Below are 25,367 nucleotides of genomic sequence, written 5' to 3' on the forward strand. Positions count from 1 at the left end.
TTGGAGAAAACCTCATTGCTGGACAGTCAAACCAAGGTGATGTGCAGATCAGAGACTGACAAGTTGTCTGAGGATCTTAAGCTCCTATATCAAACTTCTTACCATATATCAGAACAGGATGTCTCTACCTATTGCTAAAAGGCAAGGTGAAGGAAGCCAAGACTCCTTCCTTTAATAAGCTGAATGCTGGCCTGGTAGTGGTATTTGTATTTCAATCAAATTCTAGCGGAGGGGACTTCCCTGGTGGTGCAGTGGTTAGGAATCTGCCTGCCAATGCAGGGGACATGGTTTCGAGCCCTGGTCCAGGAAGACCCCTCTTGCCACGGAGCAACTAAGCCCATGCGCCACAACTACTGAGCCTGCGCCCTAGAGCCTGCGTGCCACAACTACTGATCCTGCGCACCTAGAGCCCATGCTCCGCAACAAGAGAAGCCACCACAATGAGAAGCCCGCGCACCGCAACGAAGAGTGGCCCCCGCTCGCTGCAACTAGAGAAAGCCCTCTCGCAGCAATGCAGCCAAAAATAAATAAATTAAAAAAAAAAATTCTAGTGGAGGGAAAACACTGAGCCTGGATTTAGTTCATTCCTATCAGTTCTGAGTTTTAAATGAGAACATCCTCATGATGTTCACGAGAAGGCCCAACTTGCACATCAGAACATGATGTTCACGTTCATCCTCATGAGAAGGCCCAACTTGCACATCAGATTAGTATGACTTGATCAGATAAATTTGATCTCAAACAAACAGAGCTCAGCTCCATACATAGTTCAGGATTTGGAGCCATTGCAGAAATCTGGATTTCAGAGTTCCAATTCCACCAAATTATTTTGGAGTAGCGATTTCTTCTAGCATTCCCCCTTTCTCTATGAGGAAAATAATTACCTTGTAATACAGATTCCCAATGCCACAGGCCATAGACTATAAAGATGTGCTGTGTACACATGGTCAAACACTAAATAGCCAAGGGTTAAAATCAAGTTGAGCTGAGTATGAATGAGTTTTGGAATGTAAGATTATACCGGAAAATAAGCACTTAAAAATCAACTATTAAAAATTATTTAAAATTGGTAGTCAAAACTTTCAAATGCCATTGGAAAGCAGAAACAATTATTCCTGAGCACTGTTGACAAGAGTGTTACTGTATTTACTGTATTAACTTGAAACTCAACTGAAGGCAGTGAAGGAACAAGGTATTTTCTTTGACTGGCTTTGCCAGTGTAGGACAGCTGATAATGATTCTGTCACCAAATTAGTAAGCTCTTGTTCTTCTGTAATGGTAACTAAGGTAACAATCTGTATCTCCTCAACTCCTGGGCTAGAGGTCTAATATGATGCAATTTTGTTGAAGGCATCTGACATGTTTTTGTTATTTCCTAAAGAAATGCTCTACGAATACTTTCTGAAAGCAGACTTAAGATTTGTTGTGCCTATGTGTATTTTTTTCCCTGACATTTCTGCATGCATTTGTGGCTTCAGCAATCACTTGAGAAAAATTTATCCTTAACCCTTGAATCTAGAAATGTGTGATAATTGGCTTTTAAAGATAACAGAATTGCATATCTTCACTTCAACATTCATTATCAATTTCAGTGTCTTCCAAGGGGAAGAATGATATGGTTTTAAAAGAGCTCAGGAATGCCAGCAGTGACAGTGAAATAGGTTCCAAAGGTTAAGGCTAAAGCTGAATAGCAGCCCATCTTGGACAAGCACCAAGACTGAAGGCTAATTTCAGTGCATCTGTTGATGGAGAACAGAACCAGATATATCTGCCCACCCCAACTCTTAACTAGCTACAGACTGCTCTGCTGCTGCCAACTACAAGGACACACTCAGACCTCTGCAGGGGAAGACCTCTCCAGCTCCATTTACGTCTCCCTAAACTCCTAGGAGGCTTTTTGAAAAAAGTATATCTACACTCAGTTTATTTGGAACAGATGCTTTGCACTAGTGCGTAGAGCTGAACTGATCTCAGTGGAAATCCGATTTCCCCTTTTATAACTGACAAGAATCTAGTCCCATTTTGGCTCTAGAATTATAGGCAGAAAATTATGTTAAGAAAATGGATGACATTTTAATTCACTGATCAAACACAGGACCAATTCCTTAAAAGTTTGGAGAAGCTGACTTTAGCTATGGTCACACAAATCTATGAAATACCTGAGCCAGGATCTAAACCTAACCCAAAAACCTGTGTTTCCAAATGTATCATACTTTGGAAGTGCTGTCGGGTCACAGAGTGCTGAACGAACTTTGAGCAGTATGAAGACAGAATGATGTGACAATCTTTATAATCTCTGTATCAATTATAAATGCTCAGTGTCAAAGATTCACACCAGACACTAGATTTTCAAGCCTACAGTATTTAAGAAATAAAACCATTCAAGTGTGGAAGTTGTTCCCAAAGAGGCTCAATCTATAAAATAATAAAAGGCAAGGACTGTTTCTGGCAAGACAAGACAAAAATCAAGGATTATAAATCTATAGTTTTATTAAGACAAAAACTGACAGTGTTGGTATGAAGTTTAACATTTAAACAAAAGTTTTCACAGAAACCTAACACATGCCTAAAAAGATTTTACAACGGAGTTGTAGATGCAGGTCTAAATGATGTCAAGAACTGATGGATCTCATGATCCAAGACAGCATTTTGGGTTTTAGTTCATTCTTAGGATTAAAAAAATTTGTTTTGTTTTAAAGTGAACCACTGCCCCAGTATGAAAATTTAATCTTCTCCTGAGACCAGGGCTTCAGAAATCATTCAGCTCTTGAAGTGACTCAGTGAACTTGTGCTGTCAGTGACTGAACCCTGCCACCAATGGTTTCAAAGTTCAAAAAACAGAGGCTCCAAGAGTTTTCCACCCTAAGAGCACCGGCCCTTGTCTTTGCCTACTCTCCCATCTCCTATACCACCCTCTGCCCTTCCCCAAATACTTCAGCCAGTGGCTTGGATGGAGAAGCTGATATTTATAACTTCAAAGTTGGAAAAGAAAGTGTCTTCTTGTCAATTTCAAGAATTAGCACCTCTAAGACAGAATGATCTGCCTGTGTATACACTCCAATAAGACTTTTCCTCAACCAGTTTCCATCCCCCAAATGGCAGCTTTGGTAACTTCTTAACTGGGAAGTTAAGAAGTTACCAAAGCTTAATGCTTTTTGGGAACAGCATTAAGCTCAGGCAGGGAACACCTTGGCTTCTAAGTTTCAGGCATTCACAGCTTTTAAACAGTCTCTCACAGTCCTCATTTAGGTTGCCAACGACAGTTTTTGAAAGGATGAAATATTCTGGACACAGAACCAAATCATCATTAGTTGTTCTTTCCTTTCTTTCACCATTGCCCCCCAACAGGCCCCAAATTTTAACAAAAATGATCCTAACCCATCTCCCTTCTTTCCCACCCCATCCCTCCCACCCCAAATAATACACCAGAAATAGCCAAAAACTACATACATGCTACGCTGTAAAAATGCAGAGTTAACACTATTGGGAAGAAGGCTGTGGGTTGTGGAGATGCTCTTTGAAGATCTACAGTATCTTTTGCTCTCCCACATCCCATTCTGCAAGTTTTGTCCTTCATAGAAGGCCCTTTGCTTTTCTCAGCAAAGTTCAGAATGGGTTGCCTTGAAACACTGACCCTCCTTCCCCTCCACTGGGATGGGTGTGCAAACTATACAGCATGGAACGGCTTTAAAGCACTTGGGCTGCTGTAGGGCACAGAAACTATACTGGCTCTTCAAAGGACATCTTCTCAAGCCCCCTCTACGGTGTCAAGACAAGTAGAACTCCTTCTTTCCCCACTTGAAACCCACAGTCAGATGTGACAGGGGCTGGTACTCAGGACAGTTAATTCTTGTCATCTTTTTTGTCATCATCCTCCGAGGGGTAGGAATGCCACGTCAGCCTTTCCTCATAGAAGGATATGACAACCTGTGGGCACTTGACATTGGCTTCCTTGGCAGGGACCAGGTCAGCCTCATCAGAGTTTTTCCTGCAGAACAAAGCACAAAGAGACTTTGAGACCAGGTGCTAGTGGTCTCCTAACTTGGATCACCCAAGGGCTTGGGCTTTTAAAATATTAATTCCAGGCTTCCCTGGTGGCGCTGTGGTTAAGAATCCGCCTGCCAATGCAGGGGACATGGGTTCGAGCCCTGGTCCAGGAAGATCCCACATGCTGCGGAGCAACTAAGCCTGTGCGCCACAACTACTGAGCCTGCAAGCCACAAATACTGAAGCCCACGCGCCTAGAGCCCGTGCTCTGCAACAAGAGAAGCCACCACAATGAGAAGCCCGCACACCGCAACGAAGAGTAGCCCCCTCTCACCACAACTAGAGAAAGCCCGCACGCAACAACGAAGACCCAACGTGGCCAAAAATAAATTTAAAAAAAAATTTATAAAAAATAAATTAATAAAATAAAATATTAATTCCAGAAGAGCAGGCCAGGGAAGGATGATAATATGGTGTAAGCATCATTTACTATCAGCTTTTAGTCAAGTAATATCCTCGGAGATCTTCTCCCATTGAAAATGCCCTCTAGATATCTTTGTCAAAAGCTAACTCTGAACCCCTGGGAAAGGCCACACACACACATACAAAAACATGACTCTCAGATTCTCTGAGGGAATAAGAGAGGCTACCATACTCTTCCAAAGCCATATCCCAGCTGCTAAAAGTCCATGGAGAGATCTTGGCTTGGTAATAGGATTTAATACCATATTGGATAATAAATACCAATTTGGCACTGACCAGAGCCAATGCAGGTGGACACTTTCTTGCTTACTTATAATCATACTGTTTAACACTACCAAATGCCATGCTTACACAGATAGGCCGCAACTCCCAGGTGCTTTGAAATGGTGCTTCAAAACTGGGAGGTAGAAAATAAAGGGACTGTTACATAATTCTCTATTTTTTCTGAATTTTAAAATGTTCTCAGAAATTGAAAACCACATAGATATTACAAGGGACTTAGGGGTAAGCTCTATCTTCAGGTCATTGGGAACATCCTAGATGGAAGCAATAGCATAGGGCAGGCAGCAGATAGATATATATGATGGGATCTCTGACGAGACACTACCCCAAACTTCCAGAACTCCAGCAACAGGTACACCAAAGCCACACAGCCCCATAGAACCAGGGAAGAGTAAGCCAGTAAGGTATGTTTTTGAACAACAGACAAGAGAATGGGAGGGAAAAGGAGTGTAACAGTATGGGAACCTGAAGCAGGCTGCCCCTTGTTGACAATTCAACAACAGCCTTTGAAGTAAGAGTTCAGTCTCTTCACTGCACAGAAAAATAGCTACTTTGGGAAATGAACAAGTATCTCCATTCTCCAGGAAAATCACTTTAAAGTAAACTTGGTTTGATAATCAACATCTAATCTTATCTTAACTTGCAGAGTTACATTCAGCTATAATCTTTACACACACTAGTGAGTGAACCAAAGGAATATAGTGTCAAGCAATAAGGAGGTGCTACCATTACTCAGACTGGTCACATGCAGCCAGAGAAAGTGTATTCTAGTTGGATTGAATAAGTCCTGGTATTAATTCCTTTCCCCCATATGCAGCACCTTAAAAATGAACTTTTCTCCTACAGGCTAGCAAAAAATAAACTAAAAGAAGGTCAGATTCAGTAAACACCTAGGGAATGCATGGGAAAAAAAATAGAAGTTTAGCCAGTTGTGTCATAGGCTTTCAGTGTTCAAGTTAGGCCTCTCCTGCCACCTTCTAAAGGAGAGGAATTAGTACAGATATGAGTTTCCGAGAAGGTTCTAGACTGACAAAAGGACAAAGCCCCTAGAATGCTGCCTTCTTTGGCACAGGCTTAGAATTATTCACTCCTAATTTATATTTTAAGGACAATGATTGAGCTCCACTTTGGGGGGGAGGAGAACAAGCACTTCCAACAAGCAAGAAAAAGGGAAGAAAGCCTTCCTTTTGGACAGAGAATAGAGAAATTATAGAGAATTTTGGGTTAATTACAGTTCTTAAGATTCTCAAGACAACTGCTTTCATTAAGCTGTTTCATGGAGTACTACCACCACTGGTATTTATACTTATAATGGAAAAAGCAGGCTTCTCTATGCTTAGTATAGTAAAGGGGCCTTGCTGACCCCTGCTGGCAGATACTGCAATTGTAGAATCTGCACAAACTGGAAAGGATCTAACAGTCAAGGACAAAGGAAGAGCTACAGAAATTCTTTCCTAACCCTGAGAAGTTAACAGAATTTCTGATCCTGGGGCCAGCCCGATCTTTATTAAGGAGGTGGCGGAAGGGGAGGGTGGTTCAATCACATTTCTTTTTTTCCCCCTTTATTTACATAAGTGAAATGTGATTCCTCCCCATACCCTCTGCGCTCCAGATTGTCTCCCACCTCCTAAAAAAAATGGGCAAAGATCCGAGAATCCTAAGGGTCCCTACCTGTAACTCACGAGTCCAGGTTGGCAGTCAGGCCGAGGGTCACTATCGAAGGACTATGCCATCTTAAAGATTTCACACCTGGGCGACTGGAATTTTGAAGGTCCAGCTCTTTTCCTCTGGCATGGAACAGATGTGGAGAAGAAAAAAACAACCACACAGAGCCACTGGCAGACTCACCATTTCATCAGGAACATGAGTTCTCCACTGGAGTCTGTAGCTCCAATAATCCGCTCCGGTTCCAAACCCCGGGCAAAGCCTCGTGGCTTTTCTGACTGTAAAAACCAGAGAGATGGAACAATTTTAACTATATGGGACTGTTCTCCGGACTGGAGCCACTTCTGTTTCTCTGACAATGTACTCAAACCCTTTTGCCAATATTTCACCAAATCTTTGGCTCAAAGCCTTTTAGAATCCTTCTAAGTGATTATTCCATCAAGTTTTGAAGTGCTTGAGGTTTCCCCATATGTAAAAAGGGACCCACATCTCAAGCAAAATAAATGTTTACAACTGTTCTTCACCCTCAAAAGGTACCTTACTTTATGGTATTGAATAGATTAAAACCTGTAATGATTAAAACATTGACAGCCATCTCCTCACAGGAATGAATTCCCTTGCACTTACTGTTCTTGAACCTCACATAAAATAAGAGTAGATTATGTGGCTTCATGAGATTGAGCCCTCAAACATTTTTTTTTAAAATAAACTTATTTATTTATTTATTTATTTTTGGCTGTGTTGGGTCTTCGTTTCTGTGCGAGGGCTTTCTCTAGTTGTGGCAAGTGGGGGGCCACTCTTCTTCATCGCGGTGCGCGGGCCTCTCACTATCGTGGCCTCTCTTGTTGCGAAGCACAGGCTCCAGATGCGCAGGCTCAGTAGTTGTGGCTCACGGGCCCAGTTGCTCCGCGGCACGTGGGATCTTCCCAGACCAGGGCTCGAACCCGTGTCCCCTGCACTGGCAGGCAGATTCTCAACCACTGCGCCACCAGGGAAGCCCCCTCAAACATTTTTAAAGCATTAGCCTATCTAACATTCCAAAAGGATTGAGAGCCAGCTGCTGAGATCTAAGGAGCAGCAGACAAAAGTGCTTAAATTATCTGGCTTTCAGCTTCTTTGACAGCAGCATGAATTCTAGGCTAGTAAAAATTCTTACTTCGAGCCTTACCTCTTCTTTCTTCTTCTTTGGTTTGCTCTCCTCCCCCTTATCTTCCGAATCAGAATCAGCTTTGCGCTTGCCTCCCTCTGATTTATCTGTCTCGTGTGCTGTTTTCTGTGACTGCAGGAACTCAGCAATGAGGTCGGGGCAATCCAGGTTTTCTTCTGGCTCCCATGTGTTGTCCTCACTGAAACCAGAGGCACACGAGTCACACTTTCCACTCAAAGCACACTCACACTAAGGAGAAGCACAGAGGACAAGAGCTAGTGTCCTTGGAACAGAGAAGTTAATGATAAAAAATAACTGGATTCTGTCCAAGACCAAGAACTTGACAAAGTTGACATTTCTTGGGAGGCGGTAGGGGGCTTTTTAGTACAAATTGAAAGCTTAGAAACTTGCCTCCTTCAAAAGAAAGTTACTCTCTCTTTGCAAACTTGGATCAGTGTAAAGCCACACACAAAACTGCTCATCAGCAATTAGTCTTGCATGATAGCACTTTGTACATGTAGGTCATTTTCCTAATTAAACTATAAGCCATGAAGGCCAGGCCTGAGTCACAATGTAACCATCAGAGCACCCTGGGTCATGCACATTACCAGTCTCCTGAGAAATAGTTGGTGACCAAATGAATGGATTTTCCTGGGTCAATGAAACTTACTCTGAGAACCCCTTCCACTTCAGGAGGTACTCCACTTTGCCCTTTACCACTCGACGGTCGAGAACTTTTTCCACCACATATTCTTCTTCCTCTTCTTCTAGCACCTCCTCCACTTTCTTCTTGTTTTGTTTTTTCCCCATAGTGCCCGCCAGCTTTCTGGTATAAAGGGTGACGCTGCTAAAATGATAAAGGAAATAAAAAGGACATTAGGGTACACTCTTCTTAGGAGAATATTTGGATAAGAAAACCAGGGACATCATAGATGATTTTAATAGTGCACGCTTGGGACTTCCCTGGTGGTCCAGTGGTAAAGAATCTGCCTTCCAATGCAGGGGACGTGGGTTCGATCCCTGGTCAGGGGACTAAGATCCCACATGCCATGGGGCCACCAAGCCCGCGTGCCACAACTACTGAGCTCGTGCGCCTCAATTAGAGAGCCTGCGTGCCGCAAACTACAGAGCCCACACGCCCTGGAGCCTGAGTGCCACAACTAGAGACAAAACCCGCACACCAGAACTAGAGAGAAGTCCGTGCGCTGCAACGAAGAGCCCGCATGCCTCAACGAAGATCCCGCGTGCTGCAACTAAGACCCAATGCAGCCAAAAATAATAAAATAAATAAGTAATAAATAAATCTTAAAAAAAATAGTGCATTCTGCTTCAATAAATGTTATGCCTATTCATCTTCAATACCCAACAGTTTTCTATGTTCAGCTAGAAAGTTAGTTTTCTAAAACAGCCCCAACTAATCTCACAGCAAAACTTCTTTATTCTTGCATATCCACTTAAAACTTTTATACCCATTCTTTCTAAGTTAAAAAAGCTCCCAATACCCCTTTACTTACAGTATCTAAAATATTACCATTAATTTGAAAAAAAAGCAATCCTCCTAAAAATAAGGTCTATACATCAAACCTATATACATATAATCCTCTGATCCATACTTTCTAATTCTCTGAATGTTTTTCAATTTCATCACAGTATTGGACTTGGATTTTTACTAAGGGAAATGGCTTGTCCTATTTATTAAACATCTAGTTTAATTTTCCCTTTTGTATAGGCATATATAATATAAGCAATTCTTCTGCATTGTTAAACAATCTCTTTTGAGTCCCCTTAAGGTTCTTTATGTAGTCTTTTCTGAATGCCACCATTAATTTATAACTCTTAAGTTTCTTGTGAACTTTTTATTCTACTTTTTATTTCTAAGGCTGAGAAGGATTCATAAAAATGCCAGAATGACCATGGAATTCTCTAAACGAATTTGGAAATAAGTGGGGGGAAAAAGGTGGGTATCACAGATAACAGAACCTGAATTTATTCTTTTGTAAAATATATCATCAGGCTGGGTAACCTCTAAGGGTTTTTCCAGTCCTAAAATTCCAGTCCCCTATAAATCTATTTTCTTTAGTCCTTCATACAACTCTTGACTGTTGGTAAGCATAAAGCCTTATGATTACAAATGTGTCAGTAGGTGGCACCATAAGATATCTATACAACAAAATTGATCTACAAAACTGGCTGCAATCTACAAATTGATAGATCAGCTGCCCAGAAGGAAATACAAAGAATCAAGAGTATGGCAGATGATCAAAGACAAGAAAGTAGTTACTACCATGTTTCATGTTTGAATTTAAGGCAATGCTAATTGGGGTTTAAACTGGTTATTTTATTCCTAGCATCCTTGGGAAAAGGAGTCAGTGAAAGTAGGCTCTTCTAAATAGTTTTAAATTGGCACGTGTAGACAGAATGTATTTTAGAAAGAGTTCATCTATAGACTATATGAAATATAACCTTTAATAAAAGTCGGGCTCATCAATATGAATCAGTTATAGTATCTACAGATGCTTATTTAGGTTTATACTCTGAGATATTCTCATGTCTGAATATGAGCAATGCTGACTTACTGAAACAACAAACATTTGTTTGGCTACTAGAAAATTCTGGACATTGCTGGAGACTGGAGATTCAAGAGAGTAAGTAATGGTCCCTGTCTTCCTGAAACCTAATGTCTGGTAAGAAAAAAATATAGATACCTCTTCCACTAAAGGTATTCTGAACTTTTGCTGAGTGGCACACACACACACAAAGTTTTCTGAGATGCTTTCAGTGTGGCCTAAGGCAACACCCAATGCCCCTGTCCACACAGTTCAAAACACACATCTGCGCTAAGACTGTTCCTCTCCATTTACATACCAAAGATTCTGCTTTCCTTCCCTCCCCAACCCATCTTTTAGTGCCATGAGTTTTCCTTTTCTTGTTACTGAACAGGCTAATCAGTGTATTGAATGTCACCTTTTGCTAATTATTGGCTAGCTTCATTGTGCCTCTGATTCAGAGCCTGTTGCTTCTTCCTGGAGGGAGATACTTTCAGGTTTTCAGAATTCTGATTGCCATGACAAGTGTTATTTTATAAGGAAAGGAAAAAAAATCTAATTTTTCTTTTGGATAAATGCAGTAGTGTTTGCTCCGAAGAACAAGTGCTACTCCTTGCTTGCTTCCTTTCACTGTCAGTTGAAGGGGTAGCAAGATTCATGCATCAGTTAATGTGCAAAGAAAAATAAATTGACAATCACCTTTCAATAACAAAGGGTACCACAACTCCCTACATTAGTTTGGACTCAGAAATTGGAAGCTACTCCCTTTCTCAACAGACAGAAAGAAAACAACGGGTTACAGACAACCCCAAACCAGTAACTGTCCCCTAATAACCCCTCTCCCAAGTAATTAAATTTAAGAAAGTAAAGGAAAGGCAGTCTATCACTCCGGCTTCAGAATTCAGAGATATTGAAGGCTCTGTGTTGTCTACATTAATAGCTATATTTGTCTTACAAAAAGAAATAATACTGAATCCTGCCCATCTGATCCTGTTACTACAAAACAAAAAGGTAGGGACAGCTTCTAGCTCATCTCTAGCTACTGCAGGCCTCCCCTCCCTTTATCGTTAGCATGGCCTCAAGGAGAAGGAGTCATAGCATAAGAATATAATCCTTTAGGTTAGGTAAAGAAAACCCCCAAATAGGGAAATCTAGAGTGAGACCGTTTGATTTTCATCTTTACTCACTTAAATTCATTGTCCTAAAAGCAACTCAAATGAGAAGTGAAGAATGTAGAAAACACACTTCCATTTCTCTCTTGAGTTTTCTTAACTGGCTCATCCCAGTATTTATCTCCAGGGATTGGATTCTCTTTATATTGGAGACTCTCAGCCAGGCTTCCCAGTGTGAGTTTTTTCCTTATTTATAGGTACTTCTCTGGGGTCCTGAATAAACCATTTGTCAAAATCAGTAGAGAAGTGGATTAAATACACAACCCACTCTTCCTATAGAATCTATTGATAGCACCTTCAGACAAGCCAAGAGCTCCCTTAAATATTATGACAGGCCAATTATTTGCATATAGTTTCCAAATCGATTATTTCAAGAGAGACCACCTCTCCCTGAATATGACAATCTCCTAATACTAGCAGTGACATCTGGAAGGAGGGCTTTCAACTGGAATTGCTTGGCAGGGATATTCAAAGTAACTCAGATCAGCGTAGTAGCACAATGGAAAAATGCCTTTAGTCAATGCTATTTGCCACTCTCCCTAAATATCCTGGCAACCAAATTATGGCATAAAAAGTGCCATAATCATTGAACAAAGGGTCAAGATATATACTAGAACATCACAAGATGTACACAAGAGCGAACAGTTCTAAATTAACTCAGAAATCTTAGGGACTTCCCTGGTGGCCCAGTGGTTAAGACTCCGTGCTCCCTATGCAGGGGGCCTGGGTTTGATACCTGGTCGGGGAACTAAGATCCCACATACCGCAATGAATCCCATGCGCCGCAACTACTGAGCCCATGCGCCACAACTAGAGAAGCCCTTGCACCGCAACGAAGACCCAGCGCAGCCTAAATAAATAAATAAATAAAAAGATTAAAAAAGAATCCTTGGACAAGTCTTCTTAAGGGGGCTTCCCTGGTGGCGCAGTGGTTAAGAATCCGCCTGCCAATGCAGGGGATATGGGTTCGAGCCCAGGTCCGGGAAGATCCCACATGCCGCAGAGCAGATAAGCCTGTGCGCCACAACTACTGAAGCCCGCATGCCTAGAGCCCGTGCTCCACAACAAGAGAAGCCACCGCAATGAGAAGCCCGCGCACCACAACGAAGAGTAGCCCCACTCACTGCAACTAGAGGAAGCCTGCACACAGCAACGAAGACCCAATGCAGCCAAAAAAAAAAAAAACAAACAAAAAAAGTCTTCTTAAGGCTCATCACGATGTTTCAGACAAAAAAACCTTAACCTAGTTAAGCTGCTACAATTTTTACCTAAATATTTACCGGGTCTGCCACATTCTAAGATGCCTAGAAAAATTATACGTTACATTTGTATTGCACTTTACAGTTTACAAAGTGCTACCATGTTATCTCATTTGATCTTTGAAACAATCCTATAAAATAAGCCATTCAGATGTTATTGACACCTCAGAGATAACACAATAGATTTACATGAAATAAATCTTCTAAGGTCACACAATTAACAAAAAATACAGCACTTCAGTATGGACATCTCCCAGCAGGGCTGGGCTAATGGCCCTGTTGCACACACAGAACTAAGAGCTAGCTACACACTTACAGGGGAAATTTCCCTCCAGCCTGTACGAGGAAAGGACTGAAAGGTCTGACTTTAGTCCTCTCTACAATTTGTCATCAGTAAATAAGGAAGTGACGGATAATGATTTTCTTTCAAAAAAGACCTTGGAATTTGTATAGGTGTTTAAAAACCAATGATTTTTCATTGGTTACTGGAATATGGAAGGTATACATTGTTAATTAAATCAGCAGGCAGTGACAAAGCTTTGGTTTTTAGGGCCCCAGCAGTCTTCTCAGTCTTTTAAATTGACAAGTGCTAGATGGTGCAGAAGTTTTGAATTTTTGTAGCCTAGCAAGTAGGCTACAGAGAACTGAGAAAATGCGAATTTTAAGAACCCCAAATTCTTCTATAGTGTCCCAATAAATCCAGAAATAGTGTAAATCTGAAGCAAGAGTCATGAACTCATAGTTCTTTTAAGAGAAAAAAAGAGCACAGTTGCAATTCTCCTGGATACCCCCTCCACTCCTACAGTTAGGAGCTAGAAAATGGAATGGAGGAACAATGCTACTTGCAGGCAGAGGCAGTGAAGTATCAGACACAGGATTAGGCATTCTGTTTTTGAATATAGGCATACCTCCACACCCCTGCAATAAAACGAGTCTCACAAATTTTCTGGTTTCCCAGTGCATATAAAAGTTTACACTATATTGTAGTCTACCAAGCAATAATAGAATTATGTCTAAAAATCCAATATACATACCTTAAAGAATACTGCGAAAAATGCTAACCAACATCTGAACTTTCAGCAAGTCATAACCTTTTTGCTAATGAAGGAAGGGTCTTGCCCTGATGTTGATGGCTGCAGAATGATTAGGGTGGTGCCTTCTGAAAGATGGGGTAGCTGTGACAGTTTACTAAAATAAGACAACAATGAAGTTCTCCACACTGACTGACTCTTCCTTTCACGAACTGATTTCTCTGTAGCATTCATGCTGTTTGATAACCTTTTACCCACATAACTTCTTTCAAAATTGGAGTCAGTCCTCTCAAACCCTGCTGCTGCTTTACCAAATGAGTTTGTATAATATTCTAAATCCTTTGTTGTCATTTCAACAGCCTTCACAGCATCTCCACCAAGAGTAGATTCTGTCTCAAGAAACCACTTTTTTGGCTCAACCATAAGAAGCAACTCACCTGTTGAAGTTTTATTATGAGATTGCAGCAATTCAGTCACTCTTCATACTGCGCTTCTAATTCTGGTTCTCTTGCTATTTCCACCACATGTCTATTTCCTTCACTGAAGTCTTGAACCCCTCAAAGTCATCCATGAGGGCTGGGAATTAACTTCTTCCAAACTCCTGTTAGTGTTGATATTTTGACCTCTTCCGATGAATCACGAATGTTCTTAATGGCATCTAGAATGGTGAATCCTTTCCAGGTTTTCAATTTACTTTGCCCAGATCCATCAGAGGAATCACTATCTATGGCAGCTACAGCCTTACAAATGTATTTCTTAAATAATAAGACTTGAAAGTCAAAATGACTCCTTGATCTACGGGCTGCAGAATGATGCTGTGTTTGCAGGCATGAAAACAACATTAACCTTGTACATCTCCATCAGAGCTCTTGGTGACCGAATGTTGTCAATGAGCAGTAATATTTTGAAAGGAATCTTTTTTTCTAAGCAGTAGGTCTCAACAGTGGGCATAAAATAATATAACTTTATTGTGTGCAGCAGCCCTTTTCACACCAAGTATTAGTTTTTCCATGTGAAATAAGTTAAGATTTAAAATGATAAAGTTATTGTTAAGGAGATGCATTGGGCAATAGAAAAAGCTGAAGAGAGTTTTTGTCTGAAACTGGAAAACAGAACAGTCTGGAAAAAAAGGAACACACGTTGCTAAGCCCAAAAAAGGAGCTTGGAGAACATGCTGTAAACTATGTTGTAAACAGATGTGCTGTCATCCAGGCTTTGTTGTTCCATTTACAGAACACAGTCAGAGTAGATTTAGTAGATTTTAAGGGCCCTAAGATTTCTGGAATGGTAAATGAGCACTGGCTTCAACTTAAAGTCACCAGCTGCATTAGCCCCTAACAAGAGAGTCAGCCTGTCCTTTGAAGCCAGGCATTGACTTCTCCTCTCTAGCTATGACAAAGTCCTAGATGGCATCTTCTTCCAATAGAAAGCTGCTTTGTCTACACTAAAAATCTGTCGTTTACTGTAGCCAACTTCATTATTTTAGCTGGATCTTCTGGATAACTTGCTGTAGCTTCTACATCAGCACTTGCTGCTTCACTTTGCACTTTTATGTTATGGAGATGGCTTCCTTCCTTAAATCTGATGAACCAACCTCTGCTGGCTTCAAACTTTTCTGCAGCTACCTTACCTCTTTTGGCTTTCACAGAACTGAAGAGAGTTAGGGCTTTCTCTGGATTAGACTTTGCCTTAAGGGAACGTTGTGACTGGTTTAATCTTCTATCCAGGCCATTAAAACTTTCTACATATGAGCAAGAAGGCTGTTTTGTTTTCTTATCATTTATGTGTTCACCGGAGTAGCACTTTTAATTTCCTTTAAAAACTTCTCCTTTGCATTCATAACTTGGCTAAGCAGCGCCTACCTTTTGGCCGATCTCGGTTTTCAACATGCCTTCCTCATTAAACTTAATCGTTTCTAGATTCTGATTAAAGTGAGAGACACAACTTTTCCTTTCACTTGAACACTTAGAGGCCATTGCAGTGTTATTAAATGGCCTAATTTCAATATTTGTTGTATCTCAAGGAATAGGGAGGCCTGAGGAAAGGGAGAGAAACTGGGGAACAGCTGGCAGATTGTTTCGCCATCTTACATGGGCATGGTTTGTGGCACCCAAAAACAATTACAATAGTAATATCAAAGATCACTGATCACAGATCACTATAACAAATATAATAGTAATGAAAAAGTCTGAAGTATTCCAAGAATTACCAAAGCGTGACACAGAGACATAAAGTGAGCAGATGTTGGAAAAATGGCACCGATAGACTTATTCGACACAGGGTTGCCACAAACCTTCAATTTGTAAAAAATGCAGTATCTTCAAATAAAGTGAGGTGTAATAAAACAAGGTATGCCTGTGGTTGGTCCTAGTGAAAGGATATGAGAAGGATCTGAGAAGACAATGTGAGCATAGCTCCTGCTTGCCATCACATACATGAATTATAAAGGGCTACCCCAGAACTTCCATACTGATTTCTTGCCAGCTTGAAAGGTCAAATTCCAGATGTGAGGACAAGGTAACAGCTACAGACCTCTGAAACAAACCAGTAGGCCTTTTTAGGTAAACACTAAGGTGAAACATTTAGAATGCTGGTCTGGTGAGATGACCATCTGTACTAAGAAAGAATTCACAGGAAAGCAGACCTTGAGTAGAGGACTTTCACCTACATGAGAATAAGAAATCACCTACGGAGTTTATAAATACAGATGCCCAGATCCAGTGAGTCAGAGTGTAGGGTGTGTGTATGTGCATTATTTAAAAAAATATTTTGTTTTTCTAATTGTAATATAATACATGTATTCACATTCAATTAGGGAATCAAAGTTCCCTGGCTCAAAACCTGTCAAAGCTGTTCTTCTATATGTAAACTGACCCAGATGTATATATGTGAAAATAGATATTATAGTTCTATAATCTGCCTTTTAATATAATGTAATGCATCTCTGACATTGTTCCATAAAGGTCTCCATTCTTAAGCTGCATAGTATTCCATCTTGTATGGACATACCATACTCTAACCATCCACCTAATGATGAAAATTTGGGTTGTTTCCAATTTTTTATTATTGCAAACACTGTTGCTTTGACCATGGCACCTGCATCTTTAAAAGCTCCTTAGGCGATCTGATGCACTCCTTGGATATAAGCCATTGCTATAAGAGGATTGGCAGAAACTACATTCCTCAGGTGAAATTACACACATTATTGCAGACATAAATCAATTCTCATAGTTAGCTAAAAGGTAGGTGAACGTTTTACTTTCTCCATAAAAATTTAGAATAAGGCTGAACAGTAATAACTGATGTTCCTGAAAACAAAACCTCTACATCACATTCAACATCATTCACTCTAGACCTTTTTTGTACTAGCAATGAACCTGGAAGAGCACTGCCTGAAGGGTCCTCACAGTTCCTTTCACCAGAAGAAAGCTAGTATGAGCACCAGAAGCATGATATCTTTGCTGTCCTTGACCTCTCAAAACTTTATGCTTATAGGTAGTTATATATATTTACTGCATAACTCAGTTTTCTCATCTGTAAAATAGGTGTAACAACTCTCATGGAATTCCTTTGAGGTGAGCTTTTATGACCTTCTGGCATTCATTATCTATTTACATATTTGCATATATGTCCTACTTCATTAGATTATTTACTGCTTTAAGCGTAAGGATAACTCTCTGAAATCCAGTGCATTAGGAACTCAGTGAGAAAATACCATTTTTGTTCTATGTATATGGCTGAAATTCATGGCTAGGTTTTTCTTTCTTTCTTTTTTAAATTTATTTTGGCTGTGTTGGGTCTTCGTTGCTGCACACAGACTTTCTCTAGTTGTGGCGAGCGGGGGCTACTCCTCCTTGCGGTGCGTGGGCTTCTCATTGCGATGGCTTCTCTTGTTGTGGGGCACGGGCTCTAGGCGCACAGGCTTCAGTAGTTGCAGCACGCAGGCTTAGTAGTTGTGGAGCACGGGCTTAGTTGCTCCGCGGCATGTGGGATCTTCCTGGACCAGGGATCGAACCCGTGTCCCCTGCATTGGCAAGTGGATTCTTAACCACTGTGCCACCAGGGAAGTCCCCTGGCTAGGTTTTTCAAAACAGCAGAGCAGCTCCAGAACACACTCAAGAAGGACCCAGGTCGGACTGGTATGAATGACCAATAATTATAAAACAGAAACCAAGATCTCATTTCTGGAAGACTGAGATAGAAGAGCTGCCAGAAACGGAGAAATCACATTTCATATACCTAAAGTGTAGGAATTTCTTATGTTCTTCCTTTTATCTCACCCAGGCAGCAAAACAAAGTAAGAAAGCCCTTGTAGTAAATGGCAAAAGGAATCTATGTTCCTATGAAGACAGATAAGATAGGTGAGAAAAAGGAAGTAAATTCTGGATACAAACAATGGAAAATTTCAACAGAATTATTTATAAAAGGAATTTTAAGATATATGAAGAACTACATAAATACCAAAAGTCAGTTTTAATGATTCATACAGTAAAGTTCTATAACAAACTTCAGAGGTTGTGATTTCAGGCTCTAATTTTACAGATATACTTTTAAAAAAAGCCAATCACCCAATTAAATGAATGGTCTTTCTAAGAATTCATATAGTTTTTACTGAGTTCAAGACAAAATTATGACATTTTTGATTTCTCTCCACTCAAACTCCATATCCAGTCTCTTACTAAATCCTGTTGATTTTATATCTTAAATATCTTTTAATTTATACATTTGTCTAGTCCCACTACTACCATCCTATTCCAAGCAACCACCATCTCTTGCCTGGATAACTCCCAACCCAATTCGTTCTCAATACTAGCCACTGATGTAAAAATGCAGACCTCTTCATACCATTATCTGTGGGCATTTGAGCTGAAGACCACTGCACCTAACCCTATCAATCACAATTACCTTGCCCTTTGCTCCATTCTTCACTTGACCAATTCCCTTAGCTAAAAAAATGTCATCATCAGAAGCTTCCCTGAAGCCCCAGACTAGGTTTAGGTTAACTCTTCCTGTGAACATGCTCCTACAGTATTCATTCATTTAACAGTTATCTATTGGGTGCCTATTATGTGTGAGACACTAGACAAATAGGGTGAACAAGACAGACAAAATCCCTGGTCTCTTAGAGTTTATATTCTAATGTGGACAAATGAGTCAGCATGAGTGGGAGTGTATGCACGCATGCATGCGTGTGCAGAGTAGGGCACAGACAAGAAGCAAGAAAATGTTAGTGATAAATGCTATAAAGAAAATATCTTCAGGGGCTTCCCTGGTGGCACAGTGGTTGAGAATCTGCCTGCTAATGCAGGGGACACGGGTTCGAGCCCTGGTCTGGGAAGATCCCACATGCCGTGGAGCAACTAGGCCCGTGAGCCACAACTACTGAGCCTGCGCGTCTGGAGCCTGTGCTCCGCAACAGGAGAGGCCGCGATAGTGAAGAGGCCCGCGCACCGCGATGAAGAGTGGCCCCCGCTTGCCGCAACTAGAGAAAGCCCTTGCACAGAAACGAAGATCCAACACAGCCAAAAATTAAAAAATAAATAAATAAATAAATAAATAAATAACTAAGACCCGGCACAACCAAATAAATAAATTAAAAAAAAAAAAAAAGAAAATATCTTCAGATTAAGTAACATTTAAACAGAGACCCAAATGACAAGGAGACAACTCAGCAAAAATCAGAAAAACATACCAAATTTAAAGAATAGTGGGTTCAAAGTCCTAGGGTGAGAAGAGCTTGCTATATCTGAAGAACAGAAGTGTGGCCAGGTAGAAAGAGCTATATTGCGGGAGCAGCAGAAAGGACCAGATGATAATTACCGTGCATTTCACTCCCCACTTCATTCCTTCATCTAGCTCCTTTTTCCATTCCTTGTTTTCCTTACCCATCTTTTGCCTCTAGCTTAGGTTTAACACCTAGTCAGTTGATGGCTATAAAAGTTTATAACTACAGCTCTACTAGCTTTTAATTACCATCTATTAAAAAACCAAATCAAATCAATAAGGATTTACTAAGAGCCTGGGTGGAATAAAGGGTGACCAATTCATCCCAGCTAAAGCACTGAAAGCTTCTGAAAGTTCCACATCGCAGGATGTGGAACCCCCTCAGACCCAGGCAAATGGAACTGTTTGGCCAGGCTAGCAGCATATGCAGACTCACAGGAAGTACAGGCTTTTGAAAATCCCATAAGGACTAGTAATAACATAATAAATTTTATTGAATACTTAACACTTAATGCATAGAAAGGCACTTAATTCAATGCTCACGACATCTCTATTAAGCCCATTTCACAAACGAGGAAACTAAGGCTTACCGCAGCAAAGAAAAATTCCTCAAGTCCCCCCCTAAAGGGTAAGACACAGAGCCAGGACTGTACGATTAAAAACATACCAAAAAGGTACAAATGCAATTGAAGTTCATTTCAATAGAAGAAATGACAGGAGTATGTAGTAATTAGCAAAAGAAATGTAAGCAAGAAGAAGTAGCCACCAAAGCACTACCGGGGCTTGGAAGAATAAATGGCTAGGGTGATTAGAAAGGTTTTGAAAAGCTGGGATTGTGGCAAGGTTCCAATAGCATTTGAAAAACTGGACTGGAGGGAGGCGATTTAGCCCAAGAAACTATTGTTAACAAAAGCAACGGAGGTAGACAGTGTGTAAACCAGTTTGGGTGGGAGTACACTGAATAGAAAAGTGGCAGGTAACTGCTAAAAAATTTTCTACAAAGTCTCCTCCTCCTTCCTTAAAAGAAAGGCCAAACTCCACAATTTACATCTAACACCCTTTAGATCCAACCATTCCATACTCCTACTTCCCTCACAAAACCTATTCTCCTGTCAAAACAGAAAAGTACAACCTGAACATATCCTGCACATTTCCTCCATGCATGGATTTGCTCATTATTAAGAAGTGTGCGCCTGTCCAAGACTAGTAGTCAAAATCCTACCCCTCCTTCAAGAGCTAGCTCAAATGCTACTTCTTCCATGATGCCTACCCAACTTAGCTAAATATTATTTCTCTTTTTCTTGTGGTTCCCAAAGCATTTTATTTCTGTTTTTACTCAGACACTCAAAGGTAGGTCTGGACCCAGTGTAAGGTGTTGAACCCTATATGGGCAATAAGAATGGATGTCTCAGATTCAGATAACCAGGGAACAGAAGTCCAAAGTTGTCAGTTTTTTAGGGAATGATGAGCAAATAAATCGGATCTGCAAAGAAGTAAGTACCCTTGCTGAGCATTAGCAACTACATACCAGTCATCAAAAGGCAGGTGAAGGCATGTGTAGTATATTCAGTTTGTAGTCCTCCTAACTCATGTTTCTAAACTGCTTTTAGTTTGTTAGCTGTGGCTGTTTGTGAGGCAAATGCTTTCCAGATGGAAAACTTTACTGAGCAGAAAACAAGAACTTGTGCCACATACCCGGTGGGCAGGAGTTTCATTTTTAAAGAAATCCCGGTCCTCGAATTCCAGGATCTAGGACTAGAATACCAGTGTGTGAATAAAATTAGAATTTTATCTGAGACGTGTCCAGAAGCTTGGCTAACTCCTTTTCATGGTGCTGATAGAAATGAAACTATAGATATAGCTTGGGTTTAGAGGCCATAGGGATCTGTAAATATTAGTAGAACACAGTGATACCTGATGCAAATATTTTAGTTTAAAATGAAATAAAAGTGATTAGAAAGCAAGACCAGAATAAGAGCGGAGACCAAAGCATTCATAGACAACAAAACAAAACCAGAGTACTGACGCTAACTTCTCAAATACCATAGTTCTGTTAGGCCCTCAGTGTGTTAGCTATTATTAAAGAAAGGCACAATTTCACAGACAAATAAGGCTGCCCCCTTTTGGTCAGTAAATCATAAAAGCTTAAAAGGCAGGAAAGATTTAACAAGTTATTCAAATACTTACAGGATCAGAATTCTGTCCTCATTCAAACAACTTCTCCAATTAACCTTGGAAAGGCTATTCAATTTTTCAGTAGACATCGCCATTGAGAAATACTTATTAACTCTATACAAAGGACACAAATGATTTTTCAACATACTTATATAACAGAAAATATTCAAAGTACTATACAGCTTGCTGTTTAAACCCAGAACCTGGGTCCTCCCCTAGTACTTGCCTAAGGTATTTAAAACTGCCACTTGCACAATCTGCATAGCTTTTCTGTATTTAATACCAGGGTGAGTATATTAAAAACACAGGCTAAGACAAGCATGCCAAGGGCAACAGTTTTACTCTGCCTAATGTCATAGAACAAAAACAGGCAAATTGATTACATAAATGCACATCAGGTCATTCTACTAATACAGGATTCTCAAAAAAGATCTCAAAGCCCTATCCATTCATTCAACAATATGGTCAACTATGTGTCAGACACTTGAATGGACAAGAGGCATGGCCCCATCTTATATAGGCCATAAACTAGCCATTAGCATCTTATTCCAAAAACTCTTCAGCGAAATAACCTATGATGCAAAAAAGCCATCAAACCTAATGCAAAATCTGTTATACCACGAGAGAGAGTATATGAAAAAGGAAGATTTCAATGGATAATCTACTAGAAAATGACAAAAATGCATCAATTCTCTTTAAGTGGTGTGAATTCAAAAAGAAACATTTTCCTAGTCTCTAAAATGGGCACCAGAAGATATAATGGTTGCTTCCTTTCTTTAGATGATTATAAAAATATTAGTATCCTGTAGTCAAAATGCAGAAGGATAGGGTACCCTTACTTGGTCTCCTTTAATCAAGAAGCTAGAAGCACCAAGCTACACAATATTTACATTTTTAGTGAAAAACAATTTAGGTTACAGCAGCCAATGAAGAAAATGGCACCAGAGGGAAAACTGGAAATGACTGAAGATTCTGAACTGCCTTGAAGCTTTATTAAGGTGTGGCCGATTCCAACACTGCACCGTTCAGGCGTATCACTTTCCATGTAAATATCTGTAAGCACCTTGGAACACAGGCACTAATTTCCCAATTGTATTCCTGCATCCATTCCAAAACCCTGGACCTTTTAGAACTATTCCAAAATGGCAACCTGATTCTTAACACATTTGAGGAGGATAGCTTACCCCTGGCTAGAGGTTCTAGTATAACTGATCTTTTTGTAAATTCCACCTCAATTGAGCTCAGCCAATACATGTCTGAATATAGCAACAATCCATGAAAAATCTTCATCTGAAGTTTTGGAAAAGGGGTAAAGTACTGCTCCCTTCGTATTCAAATTTTCCAGCAAGGACAAGCTGGCTAAAAAACTTAAGAGCCCAAGGAAAAAAGAAAACTCACAATCTCATGAACTTTTCCACTTTCTCTCTCAACCTCCCACACCGTCTCATAATCTCTCACTAAGTTAACTTCATTCCTTAAATATGAACTCATCTACACATTTCTACAATTTCACCGCAGTGAAATTGTGACCAGCAACAATCTCAGATAAAAACTTATGGAACTAATTATGAATCAAAGCAAGAGCTGCACTTGGACTTTTTAACTCCCTAAAGGAATCAAGGAGTGAAGGTAGTAGAAAACCTGGAAAAAGGAAGAAAGTGTGTTCCATCTTTTCTTCACACATTATTCTTACTGCCGATCAACCAGGAAGCAAGGGGTGGCCAGTTTCCCCCTTTTCTTCTTCACACCTCACAGAAAATGCTCTCGGGACCTCCGCCCCACTTGCCCTGACAGCTTCTCCCCGCCACCCCCTCGCCCCCAACCCGAGCCAAGCTAGGCAAATACTACCCCTCCTTCTAGCCCCTTCCTCGATTTATTCAACAGATCTCTTCCCCCAGTAGCACACTCTGGGCCGCCCGGCCCACCCTTACAATTTCCTCGAAGTTACCGTTCCCCAGCCCTGCAAGCGGAATTCCTCTGGCAGCCCCGGCTGGACCCAATATTCTCAGGTTACATTTCTAAACCTCGGGTCTCGCAGTCGTCAACCCTCCCTACGCTTGTCCAAGCATCCAGGCTGCCCCGTCCGTCCCCTTCCCAATTTACCCGGTGTTTTCTCTCCAACCCAATCCCGCAGCCGCCCACCCAACCCAAGGAGCATTGTCTTGGTCTACCCAGGCCCGAAGAGCGACCCGCAAGTGCTCGGCCCACCCAGAATCACTTCAATTTCTGGCTCAGGAGACGCCGCCCCGCCCTCTCCATCCTTCTCGCGCCAGTCGTCCTACACACTGCGCCCGGCGGAGGGCTCGGCGCGGGAAGAGCGCGGGATTCGGACGCGCTCCCCGCTCCCGACCTCCGCCGCGAGCGCGCGGCCCCTCATCCAGGGCTCCCGCCGCCGCCGCCGCCGCCGCCGCGCGCCTCCCCCCCGCTTCCCCGCCTCTAGCGGCTCTTCACCTCAGAGCAGCGCCCACGAGCCCGAGAGGAATCGGTGCCGCGCTACTGGCGCGTCTTGTCGGGCCGGCCAGGGGAGTGGCGACCAGAAAAGCAACAAGCCGGTTGACCGCGGTTGAGCCCCTCACTGAAGCGGCGTACCGCAGGCCCCGGCCAACGGCCCTCCCCTCAGCCGAACAAAAGAGCCTCGCACTCTGCGCTGCCCGCCGGCCGCATCGCGCAGGCGCGACGACCCGCCGCACAGCGCTGTGGGACTCGGAGTCCGTCCCAGACTACAAGACCCGAAGTGCTGCGCGCCTTCCACGGTGCCACGCACAGTTTGCCAGGGTTTCGAGTTTTACTTAGTTCTTCAATAGCTAGTGCCGCCGAAGCGTCTGCAGTTTAGGAAGCTGCAACCTAGAAAATTAAAACGTGTGGTTTTACAAGCGAGTCTGATGCTTGGTCTGAAAAATCAACCACTTCTGGACAGTTCACATCCTTGAAAATTTTTAATCTTATAACAGGTTTCTCACCAGATCTCTGTAAGGCTCCTACTTCTCGGCGTTGAGATTACAGTACTTCCCTTTCGAGGCCTTCCCTGATCCCTTAGGCTAGGTTAGGTCCGCCTGGTAGGTGTCATCATGGTATCTCATTGGCTGCACCAATGGGTGGCTTTACTGCCAAAACCCCCATTATCCATGAACACCCCTCCCTCACCCAGCCTCCCCAAAGAAACACAGAAATAGGCAAAAAAACATGTTTCTTATTCTTTGAGACAAGTGTTCTAGTTCTTTTAATATCAACTAGATTGCTGTCCCCAAACCTGCTCATGTGGAAATTTGGTCTCATCGTAATATTCACCCCACTTTATTGTCATGTCTGTCTTCTCTCTTGGACTCAAAACACCACTCCAGTAAGGGCAGAAACCTTGGCCCAGTACAGCCCCTAGCATACAGTAGTCAATCCCTAGCATTACAGTAGTCAATCAACATTTGTTGACTAAATGATTAAATGAATTAATATGTTCTTCTCCTACCTGACAGAAAATGTAGGTGATCAAGCGTTCCTTCATCTCTTTTCTTCACATCAGATTTGTAGGGTTTTTCGATCTCCCCCCTTACTCTACTTTTCCTTATCCGATCAGGAACTAAATAGAACTTCTACCACCAAGGTGATGTTTTCCCCCTTACCTGGAATTCAAACATCCTCCTAATCAGAGGGAAAGGAAAAAGGCAACTAGTCTACTGCACTCCACCCCAGAATGCAGGAGTCTGCATTTATATAACAGTTTTGCTGAGCCAGGTACTGTGCAGGATTCTGGAGAATTGCCATGTAAGAAACCCAGCCCAGCAATATCATAAAAGAGTTTTGCTAAAAGAGCTGTGAGAGCAGAGAAGAGGCAGTTCTAGAGACATTTTTGGGTTGGGTGTCCATGAAGAGGCAAAAATTCATCTATTTGTTCCCTCCTG

General features: G+C 41.5%; 1 protein-coding gene across 1 annotated transcript; it reads right to left on the reverse strand.

The window, feature by feature from the left end:
• Positions 1 to 2,528: 2,528 nt before the first annotated feature.
• On the reverse strand, positions 2,529 to 24,149 carry CBX1 (chromobox 1). The gene is made up of 5 exons (XM_061175053.1): positions 23,923 to 24,149; positions 8,235 to 8,411; positions 7,586 to 7,763; positions 6,601 to 6,695; positions 2,529 to 3,988 (listed from the first exon to the last, which is right to left on the reverse strand). The coding sequence occupies exons 2-5, from the start codon at positions 8,372 to 8,374 to the stop codon at positions 3,844 to 3,846; spliced, it is 558 nt and encodes a 185-aa protein (XP_061031036.1). The 5' UTR covers positions 8,375 to 8,411; positions 23,923 to 24,149; the 3' UTR covers positions 2,529 to 3,843.
• Between the last annotated feature and the right edge of the window lie 1,218 nt (positions 24,150 to 25,367).

This window comes from Eubalaena glacialis, chromosome 19, assembly GCF_028564815.1.
Source record: "Eubalaena glacialis isolate mEubGla1 chromosome 19, mEubGla1.1.hap2.+ XY, whole genome shotgun sequence".
Classification (NCBI taxonomy): Eukaryota; Metazoa; Chordata; class Mammalia; order Artiodactyla; family Balaenidae; genus Eubalaena; species Eubalaena glacialis.